Source organism: Malus domestica, chromosome 12, assembly GCF_042453785.1.
Source record: "Malus domestica chromosome 12, GDT2T_hap1".
Classification (NCBI taxonomy): domain Eukaryota; kingdom Viridiplantae; phylum Streptophyta; class Magnoliopsida; order Rosales; family Rosaceae; genus Malus; species Malus domestica.
This window is the reverse complement of record NC_091672.1, coordinates 16,744,451-16,761,541: the sequence shown is the minus strand read 5'-3', so window position 1 is coordinate 16,761,541 and position 17,091 is coordinate 16,744,451. Positions and strand designations below refer to the sequence as shown.

General features: G+C 35.9%; 2 protein-coding genes and 1 long non-coding RNA gene across 3 annotated transcripts; 1 reads left to right on the top strand and 2 right to left on the bottom strand.

The window, feature by feature from the left end:
• Positions 1-2,102: 2,102 nt before the first annotated feature.
• On the bottom strand, positions 2,103-4,068 carry LOC103450006 (transcription factor RAX2-like). Its single transcript, XM_008389325.4, has 3 exons — positions 3,790-4,068; positions 3,526-3,655; positions 2,103-3,101 (listed from the first exon to the last, which is right to left on the bottom strand). Exons 1-3 carry the CDS (start codon positions 3,923-3,925, stop codon positions 2,399-2,401), a joined length of 969 nt encoding a protein of 322 aa, XP_008387547.1. The 5' UTR covers positions 3,926-4,068; the 3' UTR covers positions 2,103-2,398.
• Positions 4,069-6,258: 2,190 nt separating this feature from the next.
• LOC103413684 (uncharacterized) lies at positions 6,259-10,561 on the bottom strand. The gene is made up of 8 exons (XM_029090778.2): positions 10,272-10,561; positions 8,972-9,461; positions 8,207-8,487; positions 7,777-8,015; positions 7,267-7,485; positions 7,056-7,154; positions 6,889-6,969; positions 6,259-6,787 (listed from the first exon to the last, which is right to left on the bottom strand). The coding sequence occupies exons 4-8, from the start codon at positions 7,984-7,986 to the stop codon at positions 6,473-6,475; spliced, it is 924 nt and encodes a 307-aa protein (XP_028946611.1). The 5' UTR covers positions 7,987-8,015; positions 8,207-8,487; positions 8,972-9,461; positions 10,272-10,561; the 3' UTR covers positions 6,259-6,472.
• A 1,557-nt stretch (positions 10,562-12,118) lies between these two features.
• LOC103450028 (uncharacterized) lies at positions 12,119-14,046 on the top strand. Its single transcript, XR_011574114.1, has 3 exons — positions 12,119-12,269; positions 12,458-12,510; positions 13,740-14,046. It is a non-coding gene; the product is annotated as an uncharacterized lncRNA (long non-coding RNA).
• Positions 14,047-17,091: the final 3,045 nt, after the last annotated feature.

Genomic DNA, 17,091 nt, shown 5'->3' with positions numbered 1-17,091 from the left:
TTTATTTAAAATTGAACACAAATAATGCTTGATAAAAACTGATCGCACGATATACGATAAACATACATAATAAAATATTTTCTAAAATCCTCATAGAGAGAATAAGAGAGAATCCTCGTCCTATACAAACATCCAAAACTCCAGATTAATTTATAGAATTTTTTTTGCAAAAAGTTGCTTAGAAATTTCGTGGGTCAGTTTTAGTTGGTGCCACAACTTTTACCTTTTTCCCTCCACTGGAAAAGACAGTCCTGATAAGAAACCTTTCTGCATTGCTTTAGAGACAATTATAATTGTTTAATCCCATTTATATAATGCCTATAGCTGGCAAAACACATTAGTCTAATCTTCTAGCAAAAAGCAGACAAAACATATGTTGGAAGAGGTCAATGCAAATTATGGAATGCATTTATCTTTGACATTGCTTTCTGTCTTTCTTATGGAAAACAATTACAAACCAGCAAAACCCTTCAAGCCTCCCCAAAGGCGTCATCAAGTTCCCTTTAATAATCCCTGCTCTATTGGAGAATCTTAGCTATTTTTAGTTGTGCATTATATGTTATGACAAGAAAGATAGACGTAAAGAGATATACAATTAGACATACGCCAGACTTTCTATGAGACAAAAATTTTGTACGTTTTTCTCATTCTATACATTTTTGTTTATTTTTGTCTTTTAAAGTAAAAAACAAAACATAAAAATTTAAAAGGAGAAGTATAATTTGGGAATCACTTTCCTTTGTTCATCATTTACGTGTTTTTGTTTTTTATTTTTTGTTTTTTGTTTTAATTCAAGGATGGATCTTCCCCTCTCACTACCTCATAAGTCTTAATCAAAAGTGTAATCAATTATTGACACCAACCTCACATGTTATTTGCCTAAAATTAATTAATTAATTAATAAACCATTGAAAAGAGAGACAACTCTCCAGGATAATTGCTTGCTTAACAGCAGGCTCTGATTTAAAAATCATAGTTTAAAATTTAAATTATGTTTAAGCCTTAACCCCATGGCATTATCAGCTCTACTTCCAAGACCTCCAAAGAAAATTAGTTCTCCTATTTGCTCCCATGCCCAAAATCCTGACCATAATTTGATGTCTTTTTCAACAAAATTTAAGAAAAAAAATACAAGATGGAAATTGTTAAATAATTAGCACTAGCTATTATCAACCCTGCCAAATTATCACGTTACGTGTGCCATTGGCAGTGCACAAACAAGGAACTGACGTAACTGATGACGCCAATGAGATGTGTGTTTCGGCTTAATATGCCTGCCTTCCGTTCTATAATATTGTTGGTTCTATAAATTATTAGGACTGATATTGGGATTAACTTCTAAGTCATTTTTTATTTTTAAACTTATTTTTATTTTTCACATACTTCTCTAAATTTCTGACAATCAGAAATTGAAGAATATTAATGACCAAACATTAGCAAAGCCGTGAGAAAAGTACAAAATAGATGTGTGAATAACACTATCCTTTTTAAACTCTAACATGAAATTTAAGGGCATCTCAATTGGGCTGCCTAGATGAGCCCCTAGCTCAATTTTAAAGAGGATTAGAAAAAACTCCATCTCCAACGCCCTATTCACCTCTTAAGATAGAGAGTCTCCCTGGAGGTCCAAAATATAGGAGTGAGAAAGAAGTTTCTAGCGTTAATTACTAATGTTTTAATAATATTTCAAATAAGAACGCTACCTATTGGTCCACAATCGTTATCTCTCTAATCTAGAGAGTATGATTGGAGTAAAACTTTTTAGGGAGCTACTAGAGTAACTTTTTAGTCATTTTAGTTACAAAAATAGAGAGCATAATTGGAAATGTTGTAAACACTAAATAATTAAAAACTCTTAAGACGTTAATATCCAAGATCTAAGATGATAATGTTCATAATTTTTGTTTATCTTACCCATCACAACATGGACACAGGAATTCGTTGTAGGAAATTTTTTACGATGCATGAAATAGGAATATTCGAGAGCATGAATCCGTTGTCGCCGGAAAATATTTCGCCTCACCAAACTTGACCATGGAAAAGAACAATGCACAAGTACGAAGAAATAATTGTTAGGGTGAAAAGATTGCAGATTTCGTCCGTTCTTTAAAGGTGATGGGTTTTTCCTTCTGAATTTTCGACATCTGCATGCCTGATGAATATGGTAGTGCAGTTAAACTGTACTTATACACCCATCATTTCCCAAAAAGTAAATGCACAAAGGAAACTTCTACCACGTACTGTCAAAAAAATAAAAAAAATTAAAAATTCACCCACACATCAGAAACCTCCTAACCCTCTCTCTCTCTCTCTCCACAAACTATCGAAATCTGAAAATCTCCATCCCATCCCTTCCTAACTTCTCCAGATCGTTTTGATTTTATTCACACAGTCAGCATCAGTAGTACATCATGACCTTTTCCTGTGTCTTGTCTTCATCCAACAAAAAGTTGTTGCAACTGCCTGTACTGCTAAGTAACTGCTTAATCTCTTCAAGTCCATAGTCTAATCGTGCTTGATCTTCCCACATCCCACCATTTCCACTGGAATTATTCTCCATAATTTTCTGCTCTCCTCCAAACCCAGTAAAACAATTATAATTTTTTAAACCCATGTGTAACTTCACCTCCCCATTAGTTGCACCACCGCGGCCGCTGCCACCGCCGCCATAAGCACCGCCATATTCATACTCTCTTTCTCTGATCTGATGATTGCTGTAACTCCCATCAGAAGAGCAGCAACTTGCTTCACCTCCAAATATCAAGATGTTTTCTTTGACTTGGTAATGCTGCTGATGCATGTGTCTCCCCACAAAGCTCTCTTGGGGGACTTGGAGTACAGAAGCAGCAGCAGTATTAGTAGAAGTGCTGCTCATGAGACTTTGTGAAAAAGAAATGGGCTCCAAAGTGTTGGTGAAAGACCTGGTTTGTGTGTAATAGCTAGTGCTGGTGTTGTTCCCTCGGTATGATGACGAGTGAGATTTTAGAAGCTGGGATGGGAGAATGCTTATGCCCATAAGCTTCTTTTTTAGCTTAGTGTTCCAGTAGTTTTTTATGTCATTGTCAGTCCGGCCTGGCAACTGAGCTGCTATAATTGACCACCTGCACATTGGTGTAATTTAGTACCGTAAAAAGAAATGTGACTGCATATGAAATTATCATAAAAGATCTAAACTTAGCATGCAAGGAAAGAACCCAAGAAATTAAAACATTATATTGTTGAATAATGCAAGAAAATTAAAGAACCCAAGAAATTAAAACATAAATTCAATAATTTAGATGCATGGCACAAATTCAGTCTGAAAGACTGCGTAATTACTACGCGCCTTAAACAATCTTTCATCCCTTATCGTAAGGTCATTGTCCTGAACCTACACGTCATGAATTTTTTCAGCATATAGCCCATACAATATTCTATGTAAGATGTAAAGTTACATTGATAACCCAGGTGAGGAAAATGTTAAAGAATTGAAGGGAAAAAAGGGGAAATTGTAGAGGAAAATGGGATTTGAAAAAAGAAGGGTACCTGCTTCCAATGTTAGTAAAGAGGTTGCAGATTATTTTATCTTCTTCATCAGAAAATTCACCATGTTTAATGTTGGGCCTGAGATAGTTTAGCCATCTTAATCTGCAACTCTTCCCACATCTCTTAAGACCTGCAGTTGCAAACCAAAAGGCAATTCAGTAATTGTCACAAACAAAATATAGGGATAATGGTTTAAAAAAAAAAAACCCATACAAATACATGTGATCAAAGTGACTACATGAATAAAAAAAAAAAACAACATACCAACTTTCTGTGGAAGAGCAATCCAATTCCCTCCAGTTCCATATCTTTCTATGTACTCTTTCAGCTTTGCATCTTCTTCAGGTGACCATGGTCCTTTCTTCACATTTGCCTTGTCACAGCAAGGAGCTCTCCCCATCTCTCTCTCTCTCTCTCTCTCTCTCTCTCTCTCTCTCTCTCAAATGCAAATAGGCTAGTGGTGAATACTTGTGTGTGGAAGTTAGCTGTCTAATTTTGCCTCTGTTTCAAGGAAGGAGAAGGACTTGGAAGAGAGATTATGGTGACTGCTGCTTTCTGGGGATATTATTTATTGAGAGAGAGCAGAAGTCAAAGGACAGCCTCTCTAATTTCAATCATCTCCTAACTTTTTCCAACTCTTTTTCCAACTCTTTGTGTTTGTTAGAAATTGAACCTACTAGGCCTAATAGCCTCTCGGAGAACTTTCCATCATAAAACTAATAGAATAATAGACCCTCTCGTCCCACTTCCCGGTCTAAACCTTACTTGGTCTCTTCCTCCTCCAACAACACAAAGAAAGCTTCAACAAGGTCTTATGTCATGAAACATATAAAATAAGAGAATCGCATTTACATTGTCTTTTATAATTTTTTTCACTTCTTTTTCTTTAATATTCAATGAAAATCAAAAGACCAAAAATTAAAGAAATGTGCACGTAAGGAGAAATAAGAATGTGAAAATCACTACTCTAACATTTAGTTTACATTGGTGCAATACTACTAAAGTATCCATATATGTTCTTCTAAACTTTTTTGTTCCTTTTGTAATACAGGCCAATGATGAGAGCATAGGCTTACGAGATTCAGTTTAAGGACGGAGCAAGAAACTATTTGATTCGAGCAACTACCTAATATTATTGTAGACCTTTTGTTAGAGGATAATTATGATTAATTGATTTTGGTGTGTGGTATTTTTTTTCCATCAACTGGGTTAAAAGCTCCAATGAGTCTTATAAATTGGTTATGTCATTCGCACACATCAAGTGATGTGTGAGCATTTGATATGATAGAACAAAATAACTAGTGTATAAACTACGTACCTAAACCCTTCGATAATGAAGTTGGTTGATTTGAGAAAAAAACTAGGGCTTGAAGAATGGAAAGAGAACGTTTGAAAATTTGGGATCCTTTGAACTGTGACCCAGTGAGGTGCATGCATGCATAAGGTTGATTTAATTTTCAATCAATTGGGTTTGGTCAATAATATGTGAGATATAAACAAAAATCAACTCTGTCGGAACAAAAATCAACTCTGTCGGTTTTAAGGGCAAAACATCAAGTCAAAATATAATTAGTTTCAAGTTACATGCATCAAGTATAAAAAGTGACATATCACTTGACTTATGAACCCATTTGTTTTCTTAATCTTACATGCAAATGTGCAAAGAAAATAGAGTCATGGTCACCAAATAATTTTAAGATTGAGAACCATGTACCAAATAATGAATGTTGGTCATAATTGGCATACTGCAACTAATGTCCTTGTAAGTGAGATGTCTTGAGTTTAATTTTCATCAAAGGTGAATTTGAATCACATTATTGCTAGCTCATTGTGGGGCTAAACTCACTTCCTCCCCTTAGTGTAGACAATGTTCAACAAAAAATAAATAAATAAAAATTATATGAACTCCAGTTGTCAAAAATTAGGAGTGAATTTCCTAATTTTTCATCAACAATAAGTCCCAGTGTGGTTAGACTTCCTTAGGTTAAAGAGCTTAGTCAACAAACCATGTTACATTTTGAATTAATTTAAGCGACTTTTGGTAATGTGATTCTTGGTCTTATCACGTTTTGTATATTTTAATCGATGTTCATACATAGCTAGGTATAGACAATTCAAACTTGTATCTCACTTAGATTGGTCCCAGAATTGTATGGTAAATATAGGAAGCTCGAGGTAAATAAAGTAAAAGCGAAACCTTTTCCAATGCTAGAAAAGGAGGATACATTATGAACTTTAGGAAGGTTCTTTTTTTGGGTAATTGCTTCAACATCGTGCTTTAATTGGCTTCCATGGCGATTCTGTTACCCTTTAGGGCCTATAATATATGCTACGATCACTTACAAATGATGAATATATGCGTTTATTTTTAATGTCGTTCACTAGTACAAAAAAGACTTTGCGCGACGTAGGATCGTCGTCGTGCAAAGTCAAAAATACGTCGCCCAAAAATAACCCAAACGAACCTTCGTCGCGCAAGAACCGTCACGCGAAGGCAGTGAAGGAAGGGTTTGCGCCACGCAGTGCCCACCTACGTCGCTCAAAGCAACTTTGCGCGACGCAGAATCTACGTCGCTCAAAGTAGCTTTGCGCGACGTAGTTTCTGCGTCACGCAAAGTTGCTTTGAGCGACGTAGGTGGGCACTGTGTCGCGCAAAGTTTTTTTTTTTTTGTCATTTATATTTTTTTTTTAATTTTTAATAAATATTATAATTAAATTCTAAACAATAATTAATAAACCAAGAAAAAGTAATTAATTATAGAATATATGAAAATGTACGTTTGTCCAAACAAAAAAATAAAAAACTACAAGTCTTCTAAGTTTAATACATCATGCTACTCGGTATCGTCTGGGCGAAATGGCTGGGAAGTCGAAGGTGGAGCAACATTAGGTGCTGGCATCGTCGGGATTTGGAGGCCGGACATCGCTAAGGCCTGAACAATCATATTCATCCTCTTGTCCTGGGCCCTAATGTGGTCGCCCTGGCCGCAACCTGACCTCTTAGGGTTGTCACTTCCTCCTTCAAGGAATTGACCTCTCCTGTGGACAAACTGGAAGAAGAGGCACCCGTTTCACGAACCCCCACCTTCCCTGTACACCGAACAACCTTACCATGACGACGACTGAACTTTTGATCCAAGACCTTAGTCACGATCTGAGCATCTGCATCCTTGGGTACAATGACGTCCTCGATCGGGGTCTTTGGGGGAAGCTGCGATGTTGCTTCTTGGAGAATAGCATTGCTCTTTTCCACCATATCACCCTGTAATAATAAAGAAAAAACATATAATGTTTAATAACAAAATATAAATAATATTTGAACGATTCATAAAAATAAGAAAAATAACAATTACATATACTTACATAAAGCTGGTCATTGTTCTCATTGTTGGGATGAACGTAAACATGCTTGAACAGGTCAATCTGTGGGAACTTAGAACCCTCCTAAAGAAAAAAAAACATTAAGAAAATTTTATTAATCAATAATAAAAAATAAATTGTATAAAATTTCAAAATTAATATACTTTTACCTCACGTCGTGCCTCAACCCTATACGAAAAAGGCTTCGAACCGGAATGGTGGAGAAGTGTCTTTGAGTCCCGAGCTTTCTTGCCAACAGCAGATTTCTTCTGTTAAACATACAATATATATGTTAGTGCGACTATTTGAAAGAAATTATTAAAAAAAGCTTAAATAAAATAACAAAAACAATAAATTATTATTAAAGTATTATGTACATACCAAAAATTTTGGATCCGTAAAATGTGTGCAGAGCCACTCCCAATCCTCTCGCCGCTCCTTATACTCAAGTGGGCAACCCTGTAGGCGAGCAATCTCCGGAGATTCCCATAGCTGAAAATGCTTGTGAAGAGCGCTCTTCCAATCTTTGTACCGGCTTGCTAAGGTCTTCTCTAAGTAGGCACTGACCTCAGGGGATATGTCCTCCATTTCAAAAACGACCTACAAATATGAAAAACAAAATGACAAACAAAATGACCATGTATCAGAATAATTGACAATTATGAACAGAAGAAGAGTGTGCAAAATACATGACCAAATTATTCACCACAACAACACTCAGCTATCAGGTGCAAAACAATGAAATGCACCTGATTTCTCTTTCCCCCTACATTTTCTTAGCAACCAAACAGAAATTGAGAGAAAGATCTTGACTTTACTAATCAAGATGATGGCCCTGCACTAGTTTAAGCAGAGAAAGATGTTGACTTTGCTAAAAATTAATATACTAACCTCCAAATTGTCTCGCACCAGGGTCCTCGTCTCCTCGGGAATTTTTGCCCAACTCTCCCACCGCATAGGACAAAAATTCCTAATAATAAAACCACAGCAATTAACGACGCTGTTATGCTGCTGTGAGGTAACCGCTCCACGATGTCGCTCATCATACACAATTTTGATCAAGGAGGCAGACATACGTACAAGATGTAGCTCCTTCAACATTCGATTGGGCCCCCTGGTGTTTTTTTTAGCTGCCCAAAAAAACTTAAATGGTAAAAACCCTAAGCTTAAATTTGAACAGAAAATTCGGCAAAACCTCCCCTAATCATAAAAGTACCTTAAAACAGTAATTCACAACCCGCAACACATTTTCACAATCATAAAAGTAATAGTTTTGAAATGAAAAAAAATGCAACGTAGTGAGAATTAGAAAAAAAACTACCTAGTTAGGAGGCCCCATCCTCGATTCTGGAGGACGAGGAAGTGTGATCAGAAGGCTCCGGCTTGCGGCGGCGCCGGTGAGGCCGCCGTGCACTGAGAGGCTCAACTGACACTGATGACGTTGATGATACGGGCACCTGGGACGTCGTAGGAGTAGCCTCCGTAAGGGGTGTAGGCTCCCCAATCAATGGAGCACTCACGCCTGGAGCACTAGATGCTGATAATGCAGGAGCTGCATTGGACACACTCCGACGACGAGTGATCAACTGCGACATCTATACACTTTATGAACCATAAAAATATAACATTAGAAACTAATCATTTCTTGCATTTGAAACTAATAAAATAGCAACCAAAGTAATATAAGTAATTAGAGCAATAATATCAATACAAGAATATTTAAACTAATCCTTTCTTGCATCTGAACAAACCCTAAAAGAGAATCACTATAGAAGGATCAAATTAGTTAAACCGTGGCAGTATGTGTATTTTGTGAGCAAAAATGATAGATTTTTTCACTGATTTGTTCCACCTCATGAAAGGTTTAGAATAAACTTTACATGGGATATGTGGGTTATTCTAATTAGAACACGAGCAGGGCAGCCAATCTTCTCGAAACTGATAAAAAAGAGCAAAACATTCAACATATATATATAGCTATAACATAAAAGTTATTCTAATTAGAACACGAGCAGGGCAACCAATCTTCTCGAAACTGAATGTTTTGAGAAGCAAAAGTTTGCTACTAATTGAGATAATTTGATACCTTCTTCAATTGTTGAGTTGGTGCTCCCACACCAGATAGCCTCTCTAATCCTTGGAGGTGCAAAGGCCGGCCCTTGAAGAAACGAGGAGTTATGTCCAAGAGGAACTCCAAGAAGAGATGTGGATGCCACAGCTCCTCCTAAAGCACGCACAAGCTCTCCCTGCACAAAACCAAATAAAACCCAATGTACTAAAACCAATCCAAAGTCCAAGAATGTACCTACACAATCCCATAAACTAAAAAAACCCAATTCCGGGGTAGAGGAGGGCCTTCACTGCAGTAACAGGAAAGATTTCACTTGCAATCAGCTAATCAAGCAGGCCAACATGGGAGAGCGAAATGTTCGAACTCTTGGCTCAGGTGCGGGATAAAAGCTCATTACCCATTTCATGAGGACCCGAGGGCTCATATATATCATCATTTATAAAAAGATTATTACAACTGGCAAGTGACTGTTTGAGAGCTTGAATGCATCTTTGCCTACACGAATCTGAAAATAAAAAAGGGAATAAGAAGTCCTAAAAAGAATTTGAAGACATCAATATGTCAGATCTCTTGTTCCCAAACGCATTAACATTAACCATATTTAATAAAAGATAATGTGATACTATAGATGATACACATTGGTTAGTAGGAATAGGTTCGAAAAATCGAAAACCCAAAAAAATCGAACCGAAGCCAAAGAAAAACGGAATACCAAACCCACCCTATTGGCTAGCAGCTAGTAAAATTAGTTTGAGAATGATCAGAGTAATGTCACAACTGAGAAGCTCTGGTTGTAATTAAAAATAATTCCAAGAAGACCATAGGAGCCTAATTAACAAGCCAGATGAGATCGTTCAAATCGTACACCTGTCCTTCGATGGTAAACTATTCTCCATCGAGTTATGTTGATTGAATAATTCATTCCAAGTCCAAAAACCCACTCACACAATCACATAAACAAAAAATTAAACACAACCCAACAAGGAAAAAGCATACCTTGAGCTTTGCCGTCTCACTAATGAGAGTGAGAGAAGCATCTATAACTCGACTCCGTAATGACAACTATTAGCATACATAGAGAGAAATTCTTAAACCCTGAAATTCAGCTCATTTCCTAATAATTTATCCCAAATAAAAACCCTGATTCAATCCCCATTTCAAAATTAAAACCCTAATTCCCATTCACAAAGTTTTAAACCCTGAAATCCATCTCATGCCCTAGTATCCCAAATTAAAACCCTCAATTCTAAAATTCATCTCAATTCACAATCAAAATCCTTAATTTCACACTTCCATAATTTGTAATTAGACTTACTTTCAAGGAGAGAGACGAGCACGACGAAGGGGGTGGTGGCTACCCTTCGTTTAGAACGAGAGGGAGAGAGACAACCGACAATGGGGTTCGAGATTGGGGCGATTTGGGGTTCAAGATATGGGGTTCGAGCGTGATGAGCGAAAGGGAGGAAGGCTACGGGAGAGAGATGGCGTGATGAGCGAAGAGGAGGAAGGCTACGGAAGAGAGAGACCGAGTGAGAGAGAGAAAGAGAGAAGGGGTCTGGGAAGAGGAGGGCGTGGAGCGAAGGGGTCGGAATATTTTGTCCAAAATTATCAAAACTGGCGCTTATTTTTCACACATGCGCCAAAATTATCAAAACTTGCGCGACGAAGGTATACAATTCACGTCGCGCAAGGTATTTTTAATTTAAAAAAATAATTATAAAAATTACTGAAAATGTGGCTTTACTCATTTTAAATTTAATTTTTTTTTTACATAAAACTCACAATAATATATTTTTCTAATAAAAACTTGACTAATAAATTGGTAGCTACTTAATAAATATACATATCATTCAATTTCTTAAGTGTTATACGTAAAAAATAAATAAATTTAAATTTACTTAATAAATATATATACCATTTAACTTGATGCGATACGCATTGTACGAAACTAATTTCAACGATTCAACTGTCAAACTTGTTTGTATATGCATCGAGATCGCATACTCAAAAAATCGCAAAAAACAAACCTTCAGAGATCATGTAACGGGACAAAACTTTTCGACGGTTATAAACGAAAAATCACGATTTAACGGTAGTTTAAACTCCGATTTTGATGATTTTTTACAGTTACACCCCTTGATCCTACATGAATACAACGAATTGATTCGATCGTCAATTTAAAATATTTTACACAAGTGGATATCACAAAATCTTATGTTATACTTGATGAAAGTATAAATAAAATCCAAGTGTTAGGGAATCTAATGTTTTAATGAGATACACATTCTACGAAACTAGTTTTAATGATCCAACCGTCAAAGTTGTTTGTATATGCATTGAGATGGCATACGTAAAAAATCGCAAAAAATAAACCTTCAGAGATCATGTAACGGGACAAAACTTTTCGACGGTTATAAACGAAAAATCACGATTTAACGGTAGTTTAAACTCCGATTTTGATGATTTTTTACAGTTACACCCTTTGATCCTACATGAATACAACGAATTGATTCGATCGTCAATTTAAAATATTTTACACAAGTGGATATCACAAAATCTTATGTTATACTTGATGAAAGTATAAATAAAATCCAAGTGTTAGGGAATCTAACGTTTTAATGAGATACGCATTGTACGAAACTAGTTTCAACGATCCAACCGTCAAACTTGTTTGTATATGCGTCGAGATCGCATACGCCAAAAATCGCAAAAAAAAAAAACCTTCAAAGATCAAGTAACAGGACAAAATTTTTCAACGGTTATAAACGAAAAAATCATGATTTAACGGTTATTTTGACTCCGATTTTGATGATTTTTTACAGCTACACTCCTGGATTCTATATGAATATAAGGAACTGATTCAATCGTTAATTTAAAATATTTACACAAGTGGATACCACAAAGAAAAAGGCAATGCAAGAACCCCAAAAGAAAAAGAAAAAAAAAAAGCTTTGCACGACGTAGGTATACCTGGGTCGCGCAAAGTTTTGTGTGTTTTTTTTTTTTTTTTTTTTACCTTTTTGCTCCTCCCTCTCCCTCTCCCTCTCCCTCTCCCTCTCCCCTGTACATGTTGTTGTTGGTTGTGCCATACGACGTCGTCTCCTACATATATATATATATATATATGATTGTTTTTACCATTTTTATTTTTTGGGTTTGTGAGAAAATCAAACAAAAAGCCTTCAAGTATGGTGCTTTTTGTGTATGGGGTCAGGTCTACAAGGTCTCCATCGGAGCTGCATGGGAACTTTCATGGTCATCCAACCGTCTCGTGATCCAAGTCCTTGATGATTCAACCGACCTTACAATCAAGGTATAAAGAATCTCATCCTTTCAATGGGTCATTTTCCTTTTAGTCCATTAGCAGAGCTCCAAGGATCTCAATGTGTGCGATTTTAGACCCAATTTCTGACATGGGGTTGTTCCAATGCGCAATGTCCGAGTGGGTTTTCAACAAAATTGACAAAAAAATTAATAAAAATTCATCTGAAATTGTTGCAGCAAATGGTGGAGCTGGAATGCCAGAGGTGGGCAAGCGAGGGCATAAACATAAGGTATCATATCTATTTCAATCTTGTTTCCCCCCGTATATTTATGATCGAGATAAAAAATTTCTTCGTTTCGTTTTGACAATTTCGATTACAATTTAGGGTTGATCAGCATTTTTTTGGGTGAATTATGGGTTATGTGGGATCATTTAGGTTTGTGCATGTTGTTTAATTACTTCTTAATTTGTTTCAAGTTTTGAATTTGCATCGATTTTATCTGAGCAACAATCTATCGCTAAATTAGATCAAGTTAACTAAGCAGTTTGCAGTTTCTTAGCTTTTGTTTCCCTAAACCAATCAAAATCCTTCATACTCCTAGTCATTCATTCTACTCATTCAATTGTTCAAAACCAAAACTCAACTTGTTAAAAATAAGCATTAACAAAGACACAACATTAAGTTGCTTGAATGCAAAACTCAGAAGTGCAAATTCTAGAAAATAATTAAAGAAAAACATAAATACACAAAAATAAAAAAATCCGAACATAAATGTAATCAATAAATAGTTAATTAATTAATCAAATAAATACAATACCTGAAGGTGAAGATGGTGAAGGTTGAGAGAGCTAGAGATTCTGAAAGAGAGAGGTTAAATGTGAAGAAAAAGGCCCTTGTTGAGAGAGCTAGAAAATAGCTTTGCGCGACGCAGGTACAACTACGTCGCGCAAAGTTGTTTTGCGCGACGTAGGTGCACTTGCGTCACGCAAAGTTGGGAAAAAAAGCGGTAAAGCATTTCGGTTTGGCGCCAAAATCTTACGCGACGTAGCCTATGTCGCTCAAAGTGGCTTTACGCGACGTAACTTTGCGCGACTAAGTTTGCGTCGCGCAAAACAGCTTTGAGCAACGTAGCCTACGTCGTTCAAAGTTCCGTCGCGCAAAGCCACTTTGCCCGACGTAGGGTGTTTAGCGTCGCGCAAAAATACTTTGCGCGACGAAATTTTCTTTGTCGCGCAAACATGTTTTTGTACTAGTAATAATGGTAACTGTTCAAGAGGCTTGGGAATTAGGCATCAATATGAAGTCAAATGTTAGAAGAAAGATGTTTTTTTTTTTTTTTTGTAAAATTAATTAGTAATACAAGAATAGTCCAATTCTTTATAAACACATGCATGATTTTTTTTTAATGAAGAATTTACTCTCAACACACACCTTCACATGTGACGAATTTTTAAGCCTAATACATCAAATCAAATTGGGTGATGGAAGTATGTTTGACCCTTGAATTTCACATGCAGGGCAACATGCTTTGATACTATGAAGAAAGTTGAGGTTTCACCATAAAACCAATTTGCAATATAGGAAGTAATTCACACTCAACAAATGTAAGTGGAACTATAGTAGTTTCATGCCACATTGGTTAACTAGGCGATGTGTTAAAATCGATTCTTTTATGGGTCTTTTGATTTAGACCTAGTCAATAGTGTTAATTGTGAAAAACTACTTAGTACTACGGTTTAGTGGTATTCTTCTTCACTCATAAGTGAGAGGTCTTAAGTTTGATATTTGCCAAAGGTAAATTTGAACCACATTATTGCTGACCCATTATAAGGCTTAACCCATTCTTTCATCCCTTTAATGTAGATAATTTTGTTTGTTAAAAAAAAAAGTGAAAAAAACCTACCTGTCTGCACTAATAAATATAATCCACTCAAGCAACCAGACGATGACAATAATACTGGTGGATTTGAGGTGATTGTAAGGGAAAACAGGGGGATTTTGTGGCAGCTCTCTCAGGTAGGCATGTGGACGTGATTTCGCTATTGCAAGCAGAGTTGATTGTTGCAACAAGGGCTGACATGTTTGTACAGGAGTTGTGAGCTATTAAAGCAGAATTTGAAGGAGATTCTATCATTGCAATAGCTGTTTTGCAACAACAAAGTGATGATAGCTCTAATTTGGGGCCAATAATTAACGTTATTCGTTTATTCCCTCAAATTTTCTTTCAATCCGAACTCAGTCATGTTAAACGACAAGCAAATTAGGCAGCAAATAGGCTTGCAAGTGACTTGGAGAGCAACATGAGGTGGCTTGGTTTGAGGAACAACCGAACATGAACACCAATAATTATTTCATAAAATTGTCAATTACTTTAATTTAAAGCTTAAATTTAGCTATGTCCCCTGGAATTCGATTTTAGTTTCACGTACTTTGCTCCCTGTAACTTAAAAGTCGGCACTTTACTTTCTGAAACTCAAAATTCACTTCACTTTTCATCTTGGAACTCAATTTTGACTCAGTTTGCCCCTTGAAACTTGAAAATCGTCTCTTTAATACTCAAAATCACTCCACATTGCCTTAGATATGTTAGTTTCTTAAGTGGGTTTGTTTTGGGTGAGCTAGGCTAATCAATTTCTTTTTTATTTTATTTTTCCATCTCTTCAATCTCTTTTAAACTTATGATTGTATGATTGTTGAATGTTGACGCATAATAGAGATTTATATTCAAATTTATTGCAATGTGACATAGTCTTATTGAGTGTTGAGTCACATATATGTTTTAGGAGGCGATCTATAAGTGTCAAGAAGATGAGAGAGTTCATAAGTCAAAGGGGAACAAATTTTAAGTTTCAAGATTTAAAGTGATGATTTTTTAAATTATAAAAGGTAAAGTGAGATTAAAATGAAATTTCAAATGGCGTAGCTAATAAGCCTTAATTTAATACTTAGAAAATTATCACGTTAACATCTTTGAATCAAAGGCATTCAATTTGACAATAACTAAGGAAAATAATATCAAAAAATTATTTGGAAAAAAAAATGTAACAAGCTAATAATATTAGTGGAATCAATTGCATATGATAAATGAGCAAATTATGTGCCTACTAGGGAGTAAAATAGGTAAGAGAGTTTCACCCCAGTTTTGTCTAAACCCTAATCTGATTCATCACCTTTAAAAAAGGAAAGTTTACCTACGCATTATGACTCGTTTGGATGTGCTTTTAAAATAGCTGAAAACACTTTTAGAGAAAATATTTTTGGGTTCCAAAAGCACTTTAAGTGAAGCACCAGTTATGTGCTTCTTCTAGGAAGCACTTTAAGTGCTTTTCCAGGATTTACTTATATTTTTACTAAGGATTGGTTCCAAAAACATTTTCACCAAAAGCGCTTTCAATTATTTTAAAAGCATATCCAAACGAGCCCTTAGTCAAAGAGTTTAATTTGAAGATGTACAAATTTTGGGTTTTCACTAAAATTATGCCTTCAAAATAGGGCTAAAATCAACTTTTCTATTTTTTAACAACTATATTCATTAAAACGACGGTCCCCGTCTGCCCCGCCTGCCAGCCCGATCTGAAGAATTCATGGGCCGGCAGGCGGACGAGACAGAATGGGCGGGCACTACTAACCAAGCCTAGTTCTCGACGATAGGTGCTGGTAGCTTGCTTCCAAGCCCTGCCTTATATAAAAGTTGTTTGTTGTCATGGCCCGAAGGAGCCTTAAGCACTTGTACAATGCTCAAGTAAAGGCTCTGGGCAACGAGTAGGATGGAGCCTTTACTTGAGCATTATATTAGTGAAGCGCGCCATATATATTGAGGGAGGAAATTGTAGAAATAGTTCCTCAATTTTAATTCAATTTAAGCAATAATCTCTCAACTAAAAATTCATGATCATTGGTTCCTTAACTCATCAAAACGTTTATCTATGAACATTTTCGTCATCTCTGTTATAATTTCCATCAAAACGAGTCTCCTATCACATACATGACGTTGAATCAAGGAGCAAATATTAAATGCCAAATGAAAAAAATTATAGCAATGGTCCTTCAATTTTAATTCAATTGGAAATGGTCCCTCCAAGTTAACTCAATTGGAGCAATGATCATTCAATTTTAATCCAATTGTAGCAATGGTCCTTCTAACATGAGTCATTTTAACGGAATTCTGATGGAGTTGACGAAAATGACCATAGTTCCACATTGTGATGAGTAAAATGATCAATGGTTATGAATTATTAGTTGAGGGACCATTGCTCCAATTGTGTTAAAGTTAAGGGATCATTGCTACAATTTTCTCAAACAAGTCATAGTATATCAAAGTCCTGCACAATACACGAATCTCAACATAATTGCAAAAATAATAACTCCAAAAGACTAAACTAAAATGGACAAAATTCCCGCAAACAATTAAAATCCACAACAGTAAAATCTAGCATAACACTTGCATGAGCCTACATTTCTCAGACCAACGATATGAAACCTAACGTTGAAGCCTGGCCACCACCACAAATCAAAGTTGTGCTACCATAAAACCCACATCATCTAGCCAAGAAGAACCTGTAGAACAAAAGGAAGATATGAAGATGAGTTAATCTGCAATGATCCAACTATTCATAATATAAACGTTGTATTATAGTCTACTTGCAAAGAAAAATCTCTCGTACATAGATAAGAGAAATAAGTACATATTAGTTGTCACACTATTAATTGCACTGTAAATTATCATAGTGATGGGTTTGCGGTGCATAGAGTTCATCTTGCAAAATTAAAAATTGCATTAAGACTTTAGTCTTAGTGTAACAAACAGTATAGCAATAATCGGCACATCGATCTCAACTCATCATTGCTCTAGTGTTCTTAATCTCACGC